Source organism: Pterocles gutturalis, unplaced genomic scaffold, assembly GCF_000699245.1.
Source record: "Pterocles gutturalis isolate BGI_N339 unplaced genomic scaffold, ASM69924v1 scaffold5659, whole genome shotgun sequence".
In the NCBI taxonomy this organism is placed as follows: domain Eukaryota; kingdom Metazoa; phylum Chordata; class Aves; order Pterocliformes; family Pteroclidae; genus Pterocles; species Pterocles gutturalis.
In genome coordinates this window covers 14,067-31,155 of record NW_010130436.1, presented here as the reverse complement: position 1 = coordinate 31,155, position 17,089 = coordinate 14,067, and the positions used below count along the sequence as shown (strand labels likewise).

At 34.0% G+C, this 17,089-nt stretch overlaps 1 protein-coding gene across 1 annotated transcript in view; it reads right to left on the bottom strand.

The window, feature by feature from the left end:
- LOC104466692 (fibropellin-1-like) overlaps window positions 1-16,845 on the bottom strand; it is a gene marked incomplete at its 5' end in the record, with an annotated part of 38,749 nt that extends 21,904 nt beyond the window's left edge. Inside the window, 4 exons of the mRNA XM_010080212.1 lie at window positions 12,991-13,104; window positions 13,552-13,665; window positions 14,827-14,940; window positions 16,723-16,845. Coding sequence (XP_010078514.1) covers window positions 12,991-13,104; window positions 13,552-13,665; window positions 14,827-14,940; window positions 16,723-16,845 — 465 coding nt within the window. The remainder of the gene's footprint in view (window positions 1-12,990; window positions 13,105-13,551; window positions 13,666-14,826; window positions 14,941-16,722) is intronic.
- Window positions 16,846-17,089: the final 244 nt, after the last annotated feature.

Genomic DNA, 17,089 nt, shown 5'->3' with positions numbered 1-17,089 from the left:
CCGGCCTCTCCTCTCTTCACAGAGACCCTCCTGCAGCCCCGCTGCCCGCGCCTGGGCTCCTGCACCCGGTAGGCGAGATAAGCCGTGTTTGTGAGGTGGGTAGTAGCACTGAGAGTTTTCAACTTCTTTTCAGGCTCAAAATTTCAGACAAGAATCCCTGAAAAAGAATCAACCGGTGTTACAGGTCACCTATAGTATACAGCAGCTTTAGGTTTGTAGACCAATTGGTAACTAACAGAACTGGCAATTCATACGGTTTTGTTTTGGTTTTTTTAATATAATTTTAGGAAAACTGAGTCAGTTAAATGGTTAGTTTATTCTGGAGGAATATATTGAATATTTCATTATGGTTTCAGAATAACAGGACTTTAACTGCAGCATAGTGGTGGAGATGAAGCTGCAGTGCCACATAATGCCGCTCTGTGGCTTGTCTGAAAGCTTGAAATTCCTTAAATTTATAGGATATGAAAGGATGAAAAACACTCATTGGATAACTTCAATATTAAGGTGTCCATGAGACTGAATGTTATTTAACTTTAACTTGGGAAATGTACTTACATATTTACTGAGATACATTGTCAGTAAAATGATTTGGTCTGTGCTATAAAAGAGGAAGGTCAGGCCTGCAGTTATACGCTTCGTATTGGCTGCAGTCAGCTGAACCCGCAGCATATCTCCTTTGCTTGTACTGTCATTATAGACAAAATTTTGTTGGCCTGTTCCACATTAGCTGCCTCCTTTTGTTTTACGGTAAGTTCCAGCCTCCACTGTTGCAGAGTCTCTGTCCCCCTGTGCCTTAGTGTATCCTCTAACTATCCCCCCCACTTCTCCAGTCCTGCTCCTGTGGGCTTTTGTCCCTTCTGGGTCTCTAAGAAAACCTCTTCATCTTCCATTTTGTCATCACTAATGTGTGTAGTCTGTTCTTCCTCCCCAGCTCCTTCCCCTGGCAGCATGGCAACTCAACTAGGATGGATGTGTGACAGGTAAGGAGCTCATGCACCTTCCTCCTGTGCTGTTCTGCAAGCATTCTTCAGATTCTTGCTCAAGGTAGCTCCCCAGAAGGGTATGCATTCCAGTGAAGTTTGTACGGACTTGAAATTGTACCAACATTTTTTCCTGACAAAATAGACCTTTTCCCCCTCTTTAAGGAATTAGGGGAAACATAAATTATTGCTTTTGTTCTGGCTATAGTAAAGCAAAACAGCACAAAGCAAAAAATACTAAGGTTATCCTGACATTTATAAGGAATGGCAACTTAAAATCTGGTCATAAAGTTGACAACCTGGGTTAACAATCCTACTTACCAAATGAGGCCGAAATATGTGGAATGGCATTAAGTGTTAGCCGTATTCTAAAGTTTTCTCAGCACCTTCTTTCAAGGAACCTTCCCCACTCTTTCATTAGAAATTCAACCTTTTTCCTCCCACCCAGTTTTCCTGCATATCACTGTATGGAAAATCTTTTTCTGCTACTGGCAGAAACAGCAAAAAATTCAATCATGTGCAAACTTGTAGACTGGGAAAACAAAAAGATAAGAAAATAATGACTGTCTCCCGCTCACTCCGTCCCTTTCCCTGAATCAATTAATTTTTAACCATCAATGTTGAGAACTGATAATTTAGAAAACCATTCCCTCACCCAGAGGACCCCAGTTGTTTATATTAACACAATTCTGAAAATCATCTATTATTAAATAATTGATATTATTAATAATCAATATAAGTAGCAAGAAAACAAGAAAATAAAGTTGTCTGATTTAAAGTGGATTTTTTAAAAATGCATATCCACACAAAAATTAAGGTTGGATAGCAATAGGCAATGGTGGTTATGTGTTAGTACAATGACTGCACTGCTGCTGTTGTTCCCATAGTTTTTATGAAGCTGTAAATGTATGATTAAAGTTATTTGGATAAATCAAGCAGCAAACAGTTTATAGGTGAAAAATTTATTTTTTAAAGCAAATTAATCAGAATACGGAATTCATGTCTTCTGCATTTTCTCTTTCTTGTAAAATATTTGTTAGAGAATATTATAATACAAATATTAAATGTTTCAATGTAGCTGATTAATTTGAATACATCTATTTTTTTACTAAATATAGGAAAGTTCTCACTTGATCTGATAAGTTTCTGAAATAGTAAGTCTGTGGTTGTTGACAGAAAGGAAAGCTGTGCCAGGAAAAGAGTTTATAAATTGTCTTTTCCTACTAACATATTGGGATTTTTAAATTAACCATCACAGAGTAAAAAGGTAATATTCACTAAACATAGTTAGCTGACAAAAAAGAGAAAGAAAGTATGCCCAACAGATCAAATGTGAAAGAATCGAACAACGAAGTTCATTAAAGAATTAAGAAGATCAGCACATATTTCCATTAGACAAGTTTGACCTTTTTGCTTGTTTAATTCTTGGCTATATTTTATTGATTAAAAGAATAGATTGTCTTTACTTAAATAAACAGCTAAAAGCCTCTCTATTGGAATAAACCTGAACAAACCCCAAAAGAATATGCCAAATGATTACATTACAGAGACAGCTGAAGGACAATTTCCTTTTCAGCAGCACAATGGATTGGATTAAATTTTATACTTGCCTCTCTATATAGAAGCATATACTCATAGCATATACTATACTTATTTACTAGCATGCAATATATATCAAATAATTAATAATTAATTTGGAAAATCCTCTTTTTGTTTGTTTAGGATGATAAGCATATTGCACACTCAGAAATGTCATTCTGCTAATATTACTAATGAGTTCTCTTTTCTGGTGTGTTTGCTTATAATACTTCAGTAAAATTGCTAAAGAACATAGATGAGCACTGAAAATAGATTGTTTTAATTGCTGAAAAAGATAGTTCTATTGAGGGCATTATTAAAAGTCAAAAGCTTAATTTACAAAAATGACATAAAATAAATTACCTGAGATAAGTTTTCATTTCTGTATGCAAAACTATTGACATTTGTCTTGTTTGTTTTATTTGTTCAGCATAAATCTGTACATAAAATGTTTTGATGTGTAGTACAGAATTATCTTATAATCAGAAATGGCATCTCTTCAATGTTGTCATTCTTTTTTGGAAAAGAATTTAATTAAAAAGCCATTTTCCACTGACATTTTAAGGAGTCAAATCTGACAACAGCTTTCAAAGTCAGCATTTTGCTGTAAAAGTACAGTCTGAGTCAATGACATCATAATATATCTGATTGCAAACTGCTGGCTGCAAACTGCTGTCATGATTATGACAATATAGTGGAAATAAACTATATATGGCTAGTACCAGAACAACAAGTGTGCCATTTGGATGGCAATTTCCTAAATAATACCAGTTAGTCTGGTACTGGTGTTAAATATACACTCACAAGGACAGAAAGCTCTCAAGACAGACCAAGTGCCACCATTGCCAAGTGGTCCATGTGGAGGTTTGGACAAGACAGGAAGATCCAACCAGGTGGTGGCACCTGCCCCTGGGCACAAGACTGGAGTCAGAGGAAGTAGTTGTGCTGTAAAGTTATGAAGTGAGTGCCAGTCCTACTACCTCCTATGATGGAAACTGTGGTGCTGATCTGACCTTTGTGTTTGATCTTCAGACACCGGCTAACTAAAAGATTTTATTTTATTTTATTTTATTTTATTTTATTTTATAGGGATCCAGTAATCTTCTGACACTGGTATCACTGTATTTCAGTAGCCTTGCTTAGAGTCTATTCGCCATTGCTGTAATTTGATGAAACACAACATATATGAATAAAGTTAACAACATTTTGTTTCAATTAATTGAGAAATTTACACCAGCTTAAAGGATGTCAGTAAGGAAAGAATAGGGACAAAATCCCTATTCTTTCAGGCTAATTTTATATGGCTTACATGAATACATGAACATTTTCAAGTTTGTTTGAACTCAGGAATGTTTTTATTTACATTGTTTATATGCTCAGGTTCAGAACATAGAGACCATTTTTTTCAAAATTACACTGAACTAATTTCATATATTAAGTAAAAGCCAATGGCTGATGTGAATCTTCCATGATAAATATTTTCTTAAAGGTTTTCTATGTTTTTACATTTTTTTCCTGTATCATCATAACATCACTACAACAGGATTAAGTTTCAGTTTTTTCTGTAAATCATCTTTTAACAACAGAGCTAAAAGGCACTTCTACGATTGTTTTCCAAGGTGAATTAAGTAAATAGAATACCATTCAATAAAAGTAAAAATGTGTTTAGTTATGGGAGATAATCCAGTGCACAAAGGCGCTATAAGGCCTTATAAAAACACATCCCCTCTAAAAAATCCCTAACCCCAACCTATATGTAACTTTCTGTTTTTATCAAGACTGTTCTTTTGAAACTAGTGGATACAATAATTTTAATTTAAAAAATCATTTAATCACTTTGGAGAAATCTGTGTTTTGGTTTTCATCAACTTTATACAGCTTAATGGTTCCCACTCTCAAAGACTTTAATAAACTTATCCTAAAATCCCAGGAACACTAATAAGCAATAGGTTAGATGCCTAAAATTTGAAGTCCCTGCAGCTCTAAAGATTAAATGTCTTAATGCTAAATAGGAAATTGCCTCTATTAGTTCAGAATTGTCATTTTCTATAACTTTGAAAAGTTCAGACATAACTCTAAGCTTGCCATTATTTTATAAACTGGCTGCTTAGCTTGATGTACTTTGTGACGTAAGAAAACAAAACGCCTCCACAGCTGAGATGATAAAGGCTAGTAAATGTAAATAAAAACCAGAAGTGCACTGGAAGTGGATAGGAAGAAAAAAAAATACCTGCAGAAGCATGCATATGTTGATATTACTTGAAATGCAGCAAAGTATTACTCTAACAGTTTAAAAATACAACAAGTCTTTTCTGTCAGTTCAAATTTATAGCAAATACATCCTTTTCCTTGGAATGCAAATTCCAAGGAAATTGCTTTGTGATTCTACAAATAATCTGTGAAAAGGCATTTTCTGTGAATTCCATACTAATTGAAAATCAATAAACTTGTTTTCTAAAGGAAGGATATTTGAAAAGCAATACTTAGCACTTTTCAAGTAAAAAGCATTTCCTTAATTGTATATGATAATGCAGACCATGCAACAATGCTGGAACAAAGTATGAGATGGACCCACATCACAAACTTTAAAATGAAAATCCCAGAGAGATGCATATATTATTGCTTCATACCTGTATATATTTCTGTAAAGGTAGACAAAAACAGAAGTTGAATGTATTATTCACGTGTATTTTTTTTCTTTTCAAATATACAAGTTTATAACTACTAAACAATGAAGATATGTTTATATCCACATCTGTGCATTTCACGTTTCAATGTAATAGAATGCTTCATTCATTCTCAGAAAATAAAAGAAGAACGCTACTAAGGAAAACAATTACCACAAATTTATTTCCTACTGAATATATGGGTATGCTTTGCTTTTAATTCTCTTATCTTTGTTTACTACATCAGAATTCAACCGAAATTACTAATATATGCAGAAAAGTTACAGAAAACTGGTATCAAACTCAGTTTTTCCTTATGGCCTAGGACCTGTGCGTGTCATTTTCAGATACAGTAATGGCCACCTTTAGTTCAGGTGGCCAAAGCCTTCCATGTTTGGAGATCCTGTTTTCGTTTTCTTAAAATTTGACACATGGGCCAGACATTATTTTAAGCAGCTGATACCAGGATTCTTATTTTATTACTTTTATTTGTGTATTGGTGGATGACCCTACACCATAAATAGGCCTGCCATGTAGAAAAATATTTATTTCACCAGTAAAAAAAAAAAAAAACCACTGAAATTTGGTAAAGTTTTCTTTGAGCCACAGCCCCATAAATTATTGGGCAGCCAGAGAAAACACACCCATGTTTTAAGTCTTCGAAAAATTGTGATTTGCACATACTTTCTGGAAAATTAAGGGACAGATACATACAGATTCAAATTTGCAATTAATATACCTTGTATCATCTACATTACTTAAATGTCCTCCCTGTAACCAAGGTTCTTGTACATTGTTCCCACAGAATGATGAAATTCAAACCCCTTATCTGCTGTAGATGACTGGATTTGCACATGCAGTATTACCAGAGTACTCACGGCTGTAAAGGCTTAGAAAATTTTTATTGTGCATCAAGATGTGTCCCAAAGTGCAAACTGAAAGCAGAGCTGAAACTACAAGACATACCTCACTGAATTTATATGGACAGAATGAAGCAACCAGGGCTTTTAGAGATGCCTTTGAGGTCTCAATCCAGTTCTCCTACAGATCTTGTCATATCTGCCAGACCCTTGTGGATATCTAATGTACCCAAGAGTGTCTAAATTGACACTAGAAATGGCTAGGCATAAGACTTGCACTCTGAATTGCCTCATTTTGGAGGCAGAAACACCTGAATTTATGTATCTAGGTGGCAACTTTTAGAAACAATAGAAAAATCAGTAGAAATACCAGAAAAAAATTCCAAAGAAGTTCTGTGGTGACTTCATATATGAACCAACAGCAAATCCCAGTTCATACTGATTCCCTCTTAGGCGCTGCATAGCCTTTTAGACCAACCTTTTCCTTTATTGCTTGGATGCAATGCATATTTTCCAGGTAATATCCCATAAACATGGCCACTCTGCTTCTCTACCCACAGAAAACTTCTATGTGATGCAAAGTGCCCTTCATAGCTCTGTGCACCAGTTTAATTTTTTCCCTAAATAATTTTATTTGGCTGTTCAGTGTCAAGAGAGTGGCAAAACCAGATATAGACTGATGTTGAACAGGAGATATTCTTTTATGTTCTAACACAGAGATATGCTGGAAAGAGACACAGGTCTTGCAAAACTGCCTTTTGCATGGGTCTTGGCACAGGAAAGACTGGGATTTGGCCTATGAGCACTGAAAAAGTAATTGCTCCATTATCTCTACTCTAGTTTTTTGGGTTTTGCCTTCACGAGCAGTTACATTTCTTACTTATTATCTGTTTTGCAATTAGCTGTTCCCATAATAGTGTCCTATGCTGAAAACTCCATTATTACTCTTGCTTTTCAACAGACTTAAGCATTTTTTTTCCTGCAGAGTTGCCTTTCTCACTAGTTTACTTTCTTTTGCAACATGTTTAATGGCCAATTACCATTTTTGCTTTAATCTTAATTGGAACACATTTGGAGACGTGTGTCATTAAGGCTGCAACAAATAAGTAAACAGTTCCTCAGAAGTGAATTTCAATTTTACTCTACAATTACATATATTTGAGTAAAAAGGTCATACCTATTAGCAACATCTAGACCAAACACATACAGTGCATTTTTTTAAATGAGTCATGCAATAATTTGGCTCAAAGGATTAACTCTTTTGCTCCATTTATTAAAAACAAGTTACTAAACAGTATTAAAAAAAATGAAAACATTCACATCAACTGTTACATGGCTATCAGATATCGGTTATACTATCTCTGCCTCGAAGGGACAGTTTAATGCTTTCTTCCTTCCTGAGCTTGCTTTGGAAATAGCAGAATACTGTCTCAGTCCATGGGTCACAGAAATGTGGGTAAAGTAGTTTGGTTCACCTTTTCCTGAAATACCAGTGTAGAAAATGGGTAAAATTTACAGTTCTGGTGTAGGAGTGCAAGCTCTGTTCTTACCTTTCAATTCCAAGTAAGAAAAAGCAGGCTTATAAGTCCTACTTTGTTGTCTGTAAAAATTAGCTGGTCTAGAAATTGTAGTGAGATCATTCTCTTTTTGCATGCTAAGAATGCTGAAAAGCAGCATGCCTGATACAGGGATGATCCCACTTTGCTACACTCTCAGCAAGGACTGATGTCTAACAGTTATGACTAACTTCATTGATGTGGCTGTGTGATACATAAAAATGTTGATACTTCAAAGCTGTGAACAGTGAACTTGCATTTATTACTACTGACCTGCCTGTTAGAAGAATATTTGAATATACTGCAGGCTTCTTATGAAACACAAAAACTACCAATACATCTAAATACGGGTGAAACAGCTCAAGACTGGGGTGAAGCACCTAGAGATGCTTGAAAGTAGATATGTAATACTAGAACAACTCAAAACTGTAAGAAAGTCTCATCTATCATGTAGTGGACCACTTTTACTAAGAAACAGTAAACTGGTGTTTATCAGTGGAGCGTTTGAGCACCTCTTCTGCTAAGATATCTTTGAACAATGGAATGAACTGCAGGCATTCCTCCTCTTCCCTTCGTACAACTGAGCGAGAGCCAGATAAAATCTGTAAACTGATGTGCTCCTCCAGCTGTAAGTTATATGAAGACTTAAAACTAAGGAAAGCAAATAAAACTGTAGCAATCCAAAAAGACAGTTCTGATGTTGCTGGCACGGATGGAAGAATATAATGGGCATGTTTCAGCCTTATAACAAAATAAATATCTTAAGACAAAAAATGTACTTTGCTAAATTATAATGGAGACCAGCAAGGGACTGAAAAATACATTACGTTTGAAGTTTGGAAAAATTTTTTTTTACTCCATAGTGTAAAAGAATGAGGAGTTTTTCTCTCTTTCATCGAAAATTAAAGGGCATGTTGATTTCAAAATATGATTATCAACTTTTGTTTCCTATTATTCTCTGTAAATGTATACTTTCAGGTCTGCATTTAACATGCTTCCATATGGAAGGAACAGCGTGGATATAACTAAAGATAAAATATAGATACATATTTATTTCATATGTAGATAAAATATAACAATGGGGACTATAAAATTTACTAATTGCACTGTTGTTGAATTGTGTGTGAATTTTTAATGTAACAAGACGGTATTTCCTGATAGCAACATGGAAGCTTTCATTTTACCTTCTGTGAAACTCTTAGGACCCATAAATGAGATACAGTCTCACAATATGTTTTGTACACACTCTGCTCTCTTCTGAAGCACTTAATATCGATTCTGTAATAACTGTGATTCCATATAGAAAGGCGACAATTGTAAAATCAATATAATAATAGAAAAGTTATTATAATAACTCCCCAGACAGCATACTGTAATGGAATCAAGCTCATAAGAGGGCTGAGGGGCCTGCTTAACACTGCAGTAGATAAATTACTGCCAGAGACTATCAGTGATAATGTATTGGCCAGAACTGAATATACCTCTGAGCTGTTTGTCTCCTATTGCTAATATTAAAAATCTTTTATTTGTCCTGCACCCAAATCAAGTTTATGTTCCTTAATGCTACCAGTTCCAATAGTTACTTTTCCAGTAGGGAATGCAACAGAAAACCAACTGATCCCCTTTCTCTGTTTCTGAATAACTTAACTTCAGAATGTCCTCTGATAAAAAAATGTCCAATATACATGACTATCAGTGTTCTACCTCAGATATAATAGAAAAAGGGTGGAAGAGGGAGACATTTCTAAAATAGTAGCATATTTGAAGGGACTAATACATTAGAACCAAGCAGAAGCAGCTATACCAGATATGGTATGTACTTAGGTATGTATGAAAAGAACATTATACTTTCTTATTATACATTCTTGTATACTTATTTTACATTCCTGTATGAAAAGAACATTGTACTACAGTATGTGCAAGTGGCAGCATGGTAAATAGCATTTCAGCATTTAAGTCTGAGGTGCAATAGTAATTTGTACTATACAAGTCCGTGACAGAACACTAGTGAAAACAGACAGAAACAGAGAACTGGAGTTTAAAAAGCGGACTGACATATTGGGGTAATTAGGACATATTCACAAACACATACAGTATTTGTGGCATAGATAACTGTATTATAAATAGCAAAAAGCATATTATATAAATCTAATGCTATTATTTTTTCTCCATTTGACCTTTGTTACAATGCATGCTTAGTGAGGCTCAGTTACTTCTAGGATTTCTATGTGGGTTTACACAGGAATCTCTTCAGTAATAATATAATCTGGTATAGATTTTTTTTCTTTAATCAAATCTTGAGCTTCCTCCAAATCAAGGTCAAAAGAGTTATGATGTGAAAGTATATGGACTTTGAAGTTCATTATTTATTCCTTATCACAACTACACGTAAAGCTCTATGATTTTGGAAAACAGAAATTCAATTTTCTCCTCCACAGGACAAGGAACCTGGCTGAAATAAGATGAAAAGACTTCAATTATCATATTTAGTAACTAGAAGACTATTAGAAGTTGACAAGGATGTTATTTTGTATCTGGAAGTCTTATAAGTTTCTTCAGTTTTCTTTTGAATTATGCATAAATTGACTGCTGTTGAGCTGAACATTTGGGAAAAGTCAAAGGTAGCAATTTCAGTGGCAATAATTCCAATGAAATACTAGAATATATAGAAAGTTCAGTGATCTACGCTATCGCTGGGGAAATCCTCTGTCAGGGGAACATGAACGGAGAGGAATAGATTAGTTTTGTCACTGTTAGGGTTTCAGCAACAGCATCAGAAGACATATTTCTTCAGTGCTCTCCATGCATGGACTTCACCATGGAAACTGGATTTTCTAAAAAGGTTTGTGCCCACAGGAAAACTAAAACATCATCCACAGGTCAGGCTTGTAAAGTTAATTTGCACAGACTGGACTGTCAGACATTTGAAGAAAAATACAGACATATACCACTGCTCAAGCATCATTGTTCTTAAATCTTTGGATGTCTTCCAGTGTTCTATGGGAGCCAATAGGATGAGTTAGAGCATTTTGTCAAAGAGACAAATCCATGCTTCAAAAGAAAGCAAAGAAAACACACAAGAAAAATACAAAAACCATGCATATAGAATATTATTTTAATAAAATTTCTGATGACTTTTCATATTGATATGGGACTAATGTAAAAGTTTGTTAAAATATAAAAGTATATATTCAGGATATCAAAAAGTTTGCAGCACATAAAAATGAGGAGTAGCTATACGTGCTCTCAAAAGAAGTGAAATGTAAAGAAAGCAAAAATGAAGATTCTTCTGTTTTCTTTTTAAAAAGAAGAGGAAATAAAGGGGAAGAAAAAGGAAAAGGGAAAAATCTGATCATAATCTTGCACCCTCTCTTTGTCAAAAGAAACAAATGAGAATAGTCAAGGAAGTCAGGAAAGAAGAAAGATAGATAGATGTATACAAACAATTTTCTATAGATAGAATAAATTTCTAGCTTAATCTGCCAGGCTACCTTTTGTATGAATTCACCTGAATGTCCAAATCATTCTGTGAATTCCTCAACTCTGCATTCTGTATAGCAGAGGTCTGCTGTACACATCCTAATCAACTGGTATATTATATATTCCTAATAGTGCTTCAGGTCAGATTTTGGGACGGGAGAATCAAACCATTACAATGTATTGTGAAAATGCAACTTCATATTGCTTTCCAAGTAAAGGATGTTCCAAGTATGACATTTATGCTTTTCCACTGAGAATAACAAAAGAAACAAGAAAATCTGTGAAAATATTTTTTAAAGTATATTCCTATATAACTTCTACCATTTATAAGATGTATTTACTTTCTTAATAAAGTAATTCTGTAATCTGTAATTAGTGCACACAAAGGCATTCATTACAGTAACCTGAATATTTCCACACAATTAAAAAACATTGTTTAAGTACTAATTACTTTGGCTTACTGTGAAGCTGTTAAAGACTACATTTACAGCAGTCTAATACTAAATAAACAGATGGCATGAGACTGAGGTAGAGTTTCCATTTGAAATTAATTCTGCTTTTATTTATACCATCATAAATCTAGGTAACACCAGTATAAGAATTTGATGTTGAAAGGTGCCAAGTAAACCTGTAAAGAATTAAACAGTTTCAAAAAAATCTTTTGTTTAAACAAGAATCCTATAGATTATAGACATCCTGTGTCAAGAATATTATGTTTTCTGAGGATCTCAGTTACCATTTGTGAATCCTGCCAGCAGGGTTTAACTTTTCCATGGAGAGTATTAGACACTGTTAGCTTCTTGAAGGATTACTACAGAAATGTTGACTTTCTGAAATTTTAATCACTTACTTAAATATCTAAATGGGTACCAAAGTCTTCTGAAAAGCTGGATTCTTGTGAAGCCAGTACTTAAGAAACGGAAAATTATTTCACATCTTTCTGAGCAGAGGAAATTCTGATACTGCGGTATTCACTTATTTGTTATTATAATAGATTTTATTCGGCAGAACATAAATTAAAACTAATAACAATGACAAACTAAATTTTGACCATTAACTAAAATAATAAGAACAAACATTAGAGCTCACTCTTTTCTCATGAATGATGAATTTCATGCAACCATCTTCCCTAAAGGGAAAAAGTCCTGCTGTCTCAACATACCAAGAAAATTGCCTTGTAATGATTATTCTGGAATCCTAAGTATGTGTCATTATATTCCACTGCAGGAGGAAAAATGTGTTTATATTTAATTTATAAATAAACAGGGGCCTTTAATTGAGATTAAAATTTGAACTAGTTTTGCTCTAGAACACTGCACAATTTATTTTTTAAATTATTTTAACAGTGTTTAAAATTAACTCCCCAAAATTTCTATGAAAAACGTCACAGTAAAGCTTGCATTTTAAGTGTATTTCCTTTAAAAGCATCAACAGAAATAATCACATACAATTTATGGATTCCAAGATAACTATAAACTGTTTTCTGAGAATGAAAAAATAATTAAGACAATCCCATGACCAATCAAATTGGAGAAAAGAAAAAGTGTAGAAAAGCAACTGATCTTTGTGATGGCAGCTTAATGGGCATATGCCTCTCATTTTGTAAATAATCGTATTCCATTAACAAACCAATTTTAAAGTATCCATTTTGATTAATAAATAAACACTCCTAATAGATGTATAAACAAAGTTTACTTCATATTACTTGCAGCCTAAAGCATAATTGGCTGGTCAATTTAAAAGCTTTACTTGAGAAAATGAAGGACTAATAATGCTGTAGAAAGACTGAAATGAGTTCAGACAATTGACAGAAATGCTTTCTGAAGTTAATTATGTTTGCTTTCCCCTCTCCCTTGGTGTTCATTACCTTTAAACGGAGCTACACATTGGCAGAAGTAATTACCGGGTTGGTCAATGCAGGTGGCTCCATTCTTGCAGGGAAGTGAAGCACACTCATCTATATCTGTTTCACATCTTGCACCTTTGAAAGGACAAAAGATTTGAACACTTAGTAAGACAATCAGGTGTCAATTTCTAGTTCATTTGCACCACAAGAATCTCAAGGAACTTGTGAGGAGAAACTAGCATAAATCGGACAAATAAAGAGCCATACATACTAATGTCAGCATCCATTTAATTCTTATCATCACAGATACATAACAACTTATTTCTGAGTTGCTAAATGGTAACTAATCTTCCCTGTGTGTAGAAGCTTTGAAGGCCTTTCTAAATGTAGACTAATTTATCTTGTGCTATTTAGTTTACAGATGGAGTCTGTGTTCCAGTTTGTTGGAATGCAAATGAAACATTAGGCCAGGGCAGATAAAGAGAAATGAGAAGGAAACACAAGCAAATTAGTCAATGATGTCTTAATGGATGGTTTGTGAACTACCTCCTGTGGAAAACAAGGTTTACTATGAATACTCACCAGTAAAGCCAGCCAGACAGATGCATTTGTAGCTACCAATAATGTCTACACATGACGCATTATGAAGACATGGGGAAGAGTGACATTCATTTATATTCGCTTCACAAGTTGTGCCTATAAATATACAATCAGGCAAAGGGGAGAGAAGTTGCTGCATACGACATATAGTTAAATACCAACATTTATCTTAACTGCAAATAGCTCACATACTGGAATGTATTTGACACCTTTTTTATGTTCAAATTTGGGCACCTATGACAGCATGTTGATATTTTTAATGTTTAAGCTATTCACTAATTTTCCCAAAAGATTAAAAGTACCGTCATTGAATAGTTTCCTAAGACAATTTTCTTATTATATGAATATAAAAGAACGGAAACCAAAGACTGCATTGCAATAACATGAGGAAATATTCATTGTGTTCATGATAAGGCAACAGATGTACTCCCAGAAAATGGAAGAAGAAAGCTTATATAGACAAGAACACCATTTACTCCAGTCTAGACTATAGCTAACATAACCACATAGCTACTTAAAATATGAAAATACTCTATTGTTAATATTTCCAAATGAACTTAATTTTTTATCACTTGAAGAATAAATTAACAATGACATCAGTTGTGAGGTTTGGGAAGTTCAAAGAATTTTAATAAATAAAAATGCAAGTGATAGTTGTTCTGAATATAACTAGCAGTAGAAATGTAGTATTTTGTCCTGTGACATTTGAATTATAGATTGCTCTGTAGTTCAATGATTAAAAATCCATGATGTTTAAAAAATGATGCAATAAAAAGGTAATGGATGCACTTTAAATTCCTAATCTAAGCTGAAAGCAAAGAATACCTACAGATATTAATGCATCCACTTATCAAAGTGATTGTATTTTTCATATAAATTGTACAAATATGCCAAGAAGAAAACCTTTCCCACACAGGTTTTTTTCTCTGATTCTATTATGTTAAATCTGCCAACAGTTTAAAAAGCTTACAGAAAACAGTATATGCCATCTGCAAAATTTCACTGAACACCACTGATTTGTTTTCAACAACAGCTAAGCCACGAGCCAGCAGAAAACACCTAGCTACATGCTATCAAGAAAACAAAGCAGATAACTTCAGTCAAAATGCACTTATACTGGATTTACATGTTTATAACTTGAGATGACACTAAAATAAGTATATAAGCATCTCATGCATCTCATCCCATATGTTAAAAAAATTGGTGTAAGTCTCAAAGTAGATTTACAAAGTTATAGTTCTATGGATTTTTGAATACCTTGAAACCCATCCTGACAGATGCAACTGAAGGCATTCAGATGATCAACACAAGTAGCTCCATTGTGACAAGGGTCACTAAGACACTCATCCACCTCAGTCTGACAGTTATTACCTGGAAACAAGAGAATGATTCACTTCATTAGGAACATGCCACGGGTCAGTCACAAGCAGCAACACCAAAATGAAATAACTGAGGTTAGGAACAGGGAGCATTTACCAATGAGCTGTAAAATGTCTTTGGTGAATTTGTTTCTTGTTGATTAAAGGCAAAAGTTAAATGTTTATATAATACATATTGTTCAACAAAGATCTGCTGGGAACTTTATAGATTCATTTATAGATGTAATTAAAAAAATTGCATCTTTTCATATTTTCAGGGCAGTAAAGTCTTGAGTTTTCCTGAAACATCACAAAAGTGTAAGTATGGTTTCTAAGACCAAATATTAAAATACCACAGTCTTTTTCTGTAGTATTATTTTTCCTTCATTTATTAATTTCTGGATTTCCTATGTAGCTCTCTACGGGAAAGATTAGGAAAGGTTTCCGTTATGGTCAAATATTTTAATAATTTTTTTTGGAAACTAATAATCAAAAAGTTAGATATTGCCATATATCTTTAAATATGTGGAGGAAAAAATTATATATGCTAATTTCTAACTGAGAATGATGTATCTAATATTTTTATATAAGTATTTATTTGCATTTTGTATATGAATTATCCAAACAGATGATAATGGCCTCAAATCTATTATTACTTATCCCTGCATGGTAAGTAAAAAATTCTTTATTGTTTCAGAGGGGTTTTGAGGGCTTTATTTGTCCACAGAAAAAGTATAAACTAAAAATACTAACCTACTACTATATATATATATGAGTACAAGAATTTAAACAATTATTTCAATAAAATAAAACCTTGCCAAGAATGATCACAAACAACATCCAAAAAATTTATTTCATATTTTGACAATAGTAATAACAAACATAGAAACAAGATATAGCATTTCATTATATTATAGACACAAACAATACAGCTATTAAATTACAGATTATTTAATTTAAGTGAATTCCTACATTAGGACGTAGACCAACAATTTAAGAGGTATGAAGTCTACTCAAGATCTGAATTCCTCTGTTTGCCTGTGTATTGCCTGTGCCTGACTATTGAGAGAGACTCTAGAGTCATTCTGTTCCCGCTTCAGGAGCCCCATCAAAGTCCCTGCAGTTAGACAGCATGGATCTGGGCTGCACAGCTGACCTGCGTGCTACTCAGGGAATTCCTACTGCCCTTGATTATTTCATCACACAGGTGTTCAACAATATTTGAATCTGTATCTAGAAAGGTGTTTTTCTTTTGGTTTTGTTTGTTTGTTTTTGTTTTGTTGTTGTTTTTTGTTTTTACAATGGAATCTGGAATTACCATGACAGTATGCTGACATACTCAGACTAATTTTAATCTAGTCAGACTCTGTATGAATGACAATGACCTGCAGGGTGTAGTTAAACCTGCCCAGTATCTTGGATGTATATTTGGCAGTTGAGGCCCTTATTAGTATAGCCTTGTTGTTATTGTTACAGGAAGCACAAAGCAGGCAAATCATGGCCAACTTGCAGATGGTTGGGAGGTGCTATCACATCACTGTAAGACAGACATCCTGTCTAAAACAGTATAAAGTAAGAGTTATTGGAGCGGAAATAATACCTTGTAGTCAGTATTTTTTACAGCTGAATACTCTTACCCAGCCAAGTACTTTTGTGTGGCAGGAAACAAAAGTTGATTCTGCCCGAATCAGAGGCACACTGCTAACTTATATCTACTGCTACGTTTGAATAACCTTCTCTTCTGTGGTTTAGGGCTGACTTAAATGGATATTGAACAACACTCGTTTGAACCCACCTATAAAACCAGGTGCACAGAAACAAAGATAGCCACCCAATATGTCTTTACAGATGCTGGAGGCTCCACACGGTTGTGACAGGCAGGCAGCAACATCTACTTCACAAAACTGACCAGTAAAACCTAATGAAAAATAGAACAGAAGACATGAGAAAACATACAAGTGAGAGACCCGTTTTGCTAACTACTTCTTTGTTCTTAGATTTCAAAATTTTATTTAGGATAGAGTAAAATATTCTATTTTCTTTGAAAGTTTCAGTGTCATATACAAATCAATTCTGAAAAGAACAAAAGAACTGTATGATAAAGCCATACTTACATTAATAATACAAACCATTCAACATACAACAACAACTCTTCAAGAGAA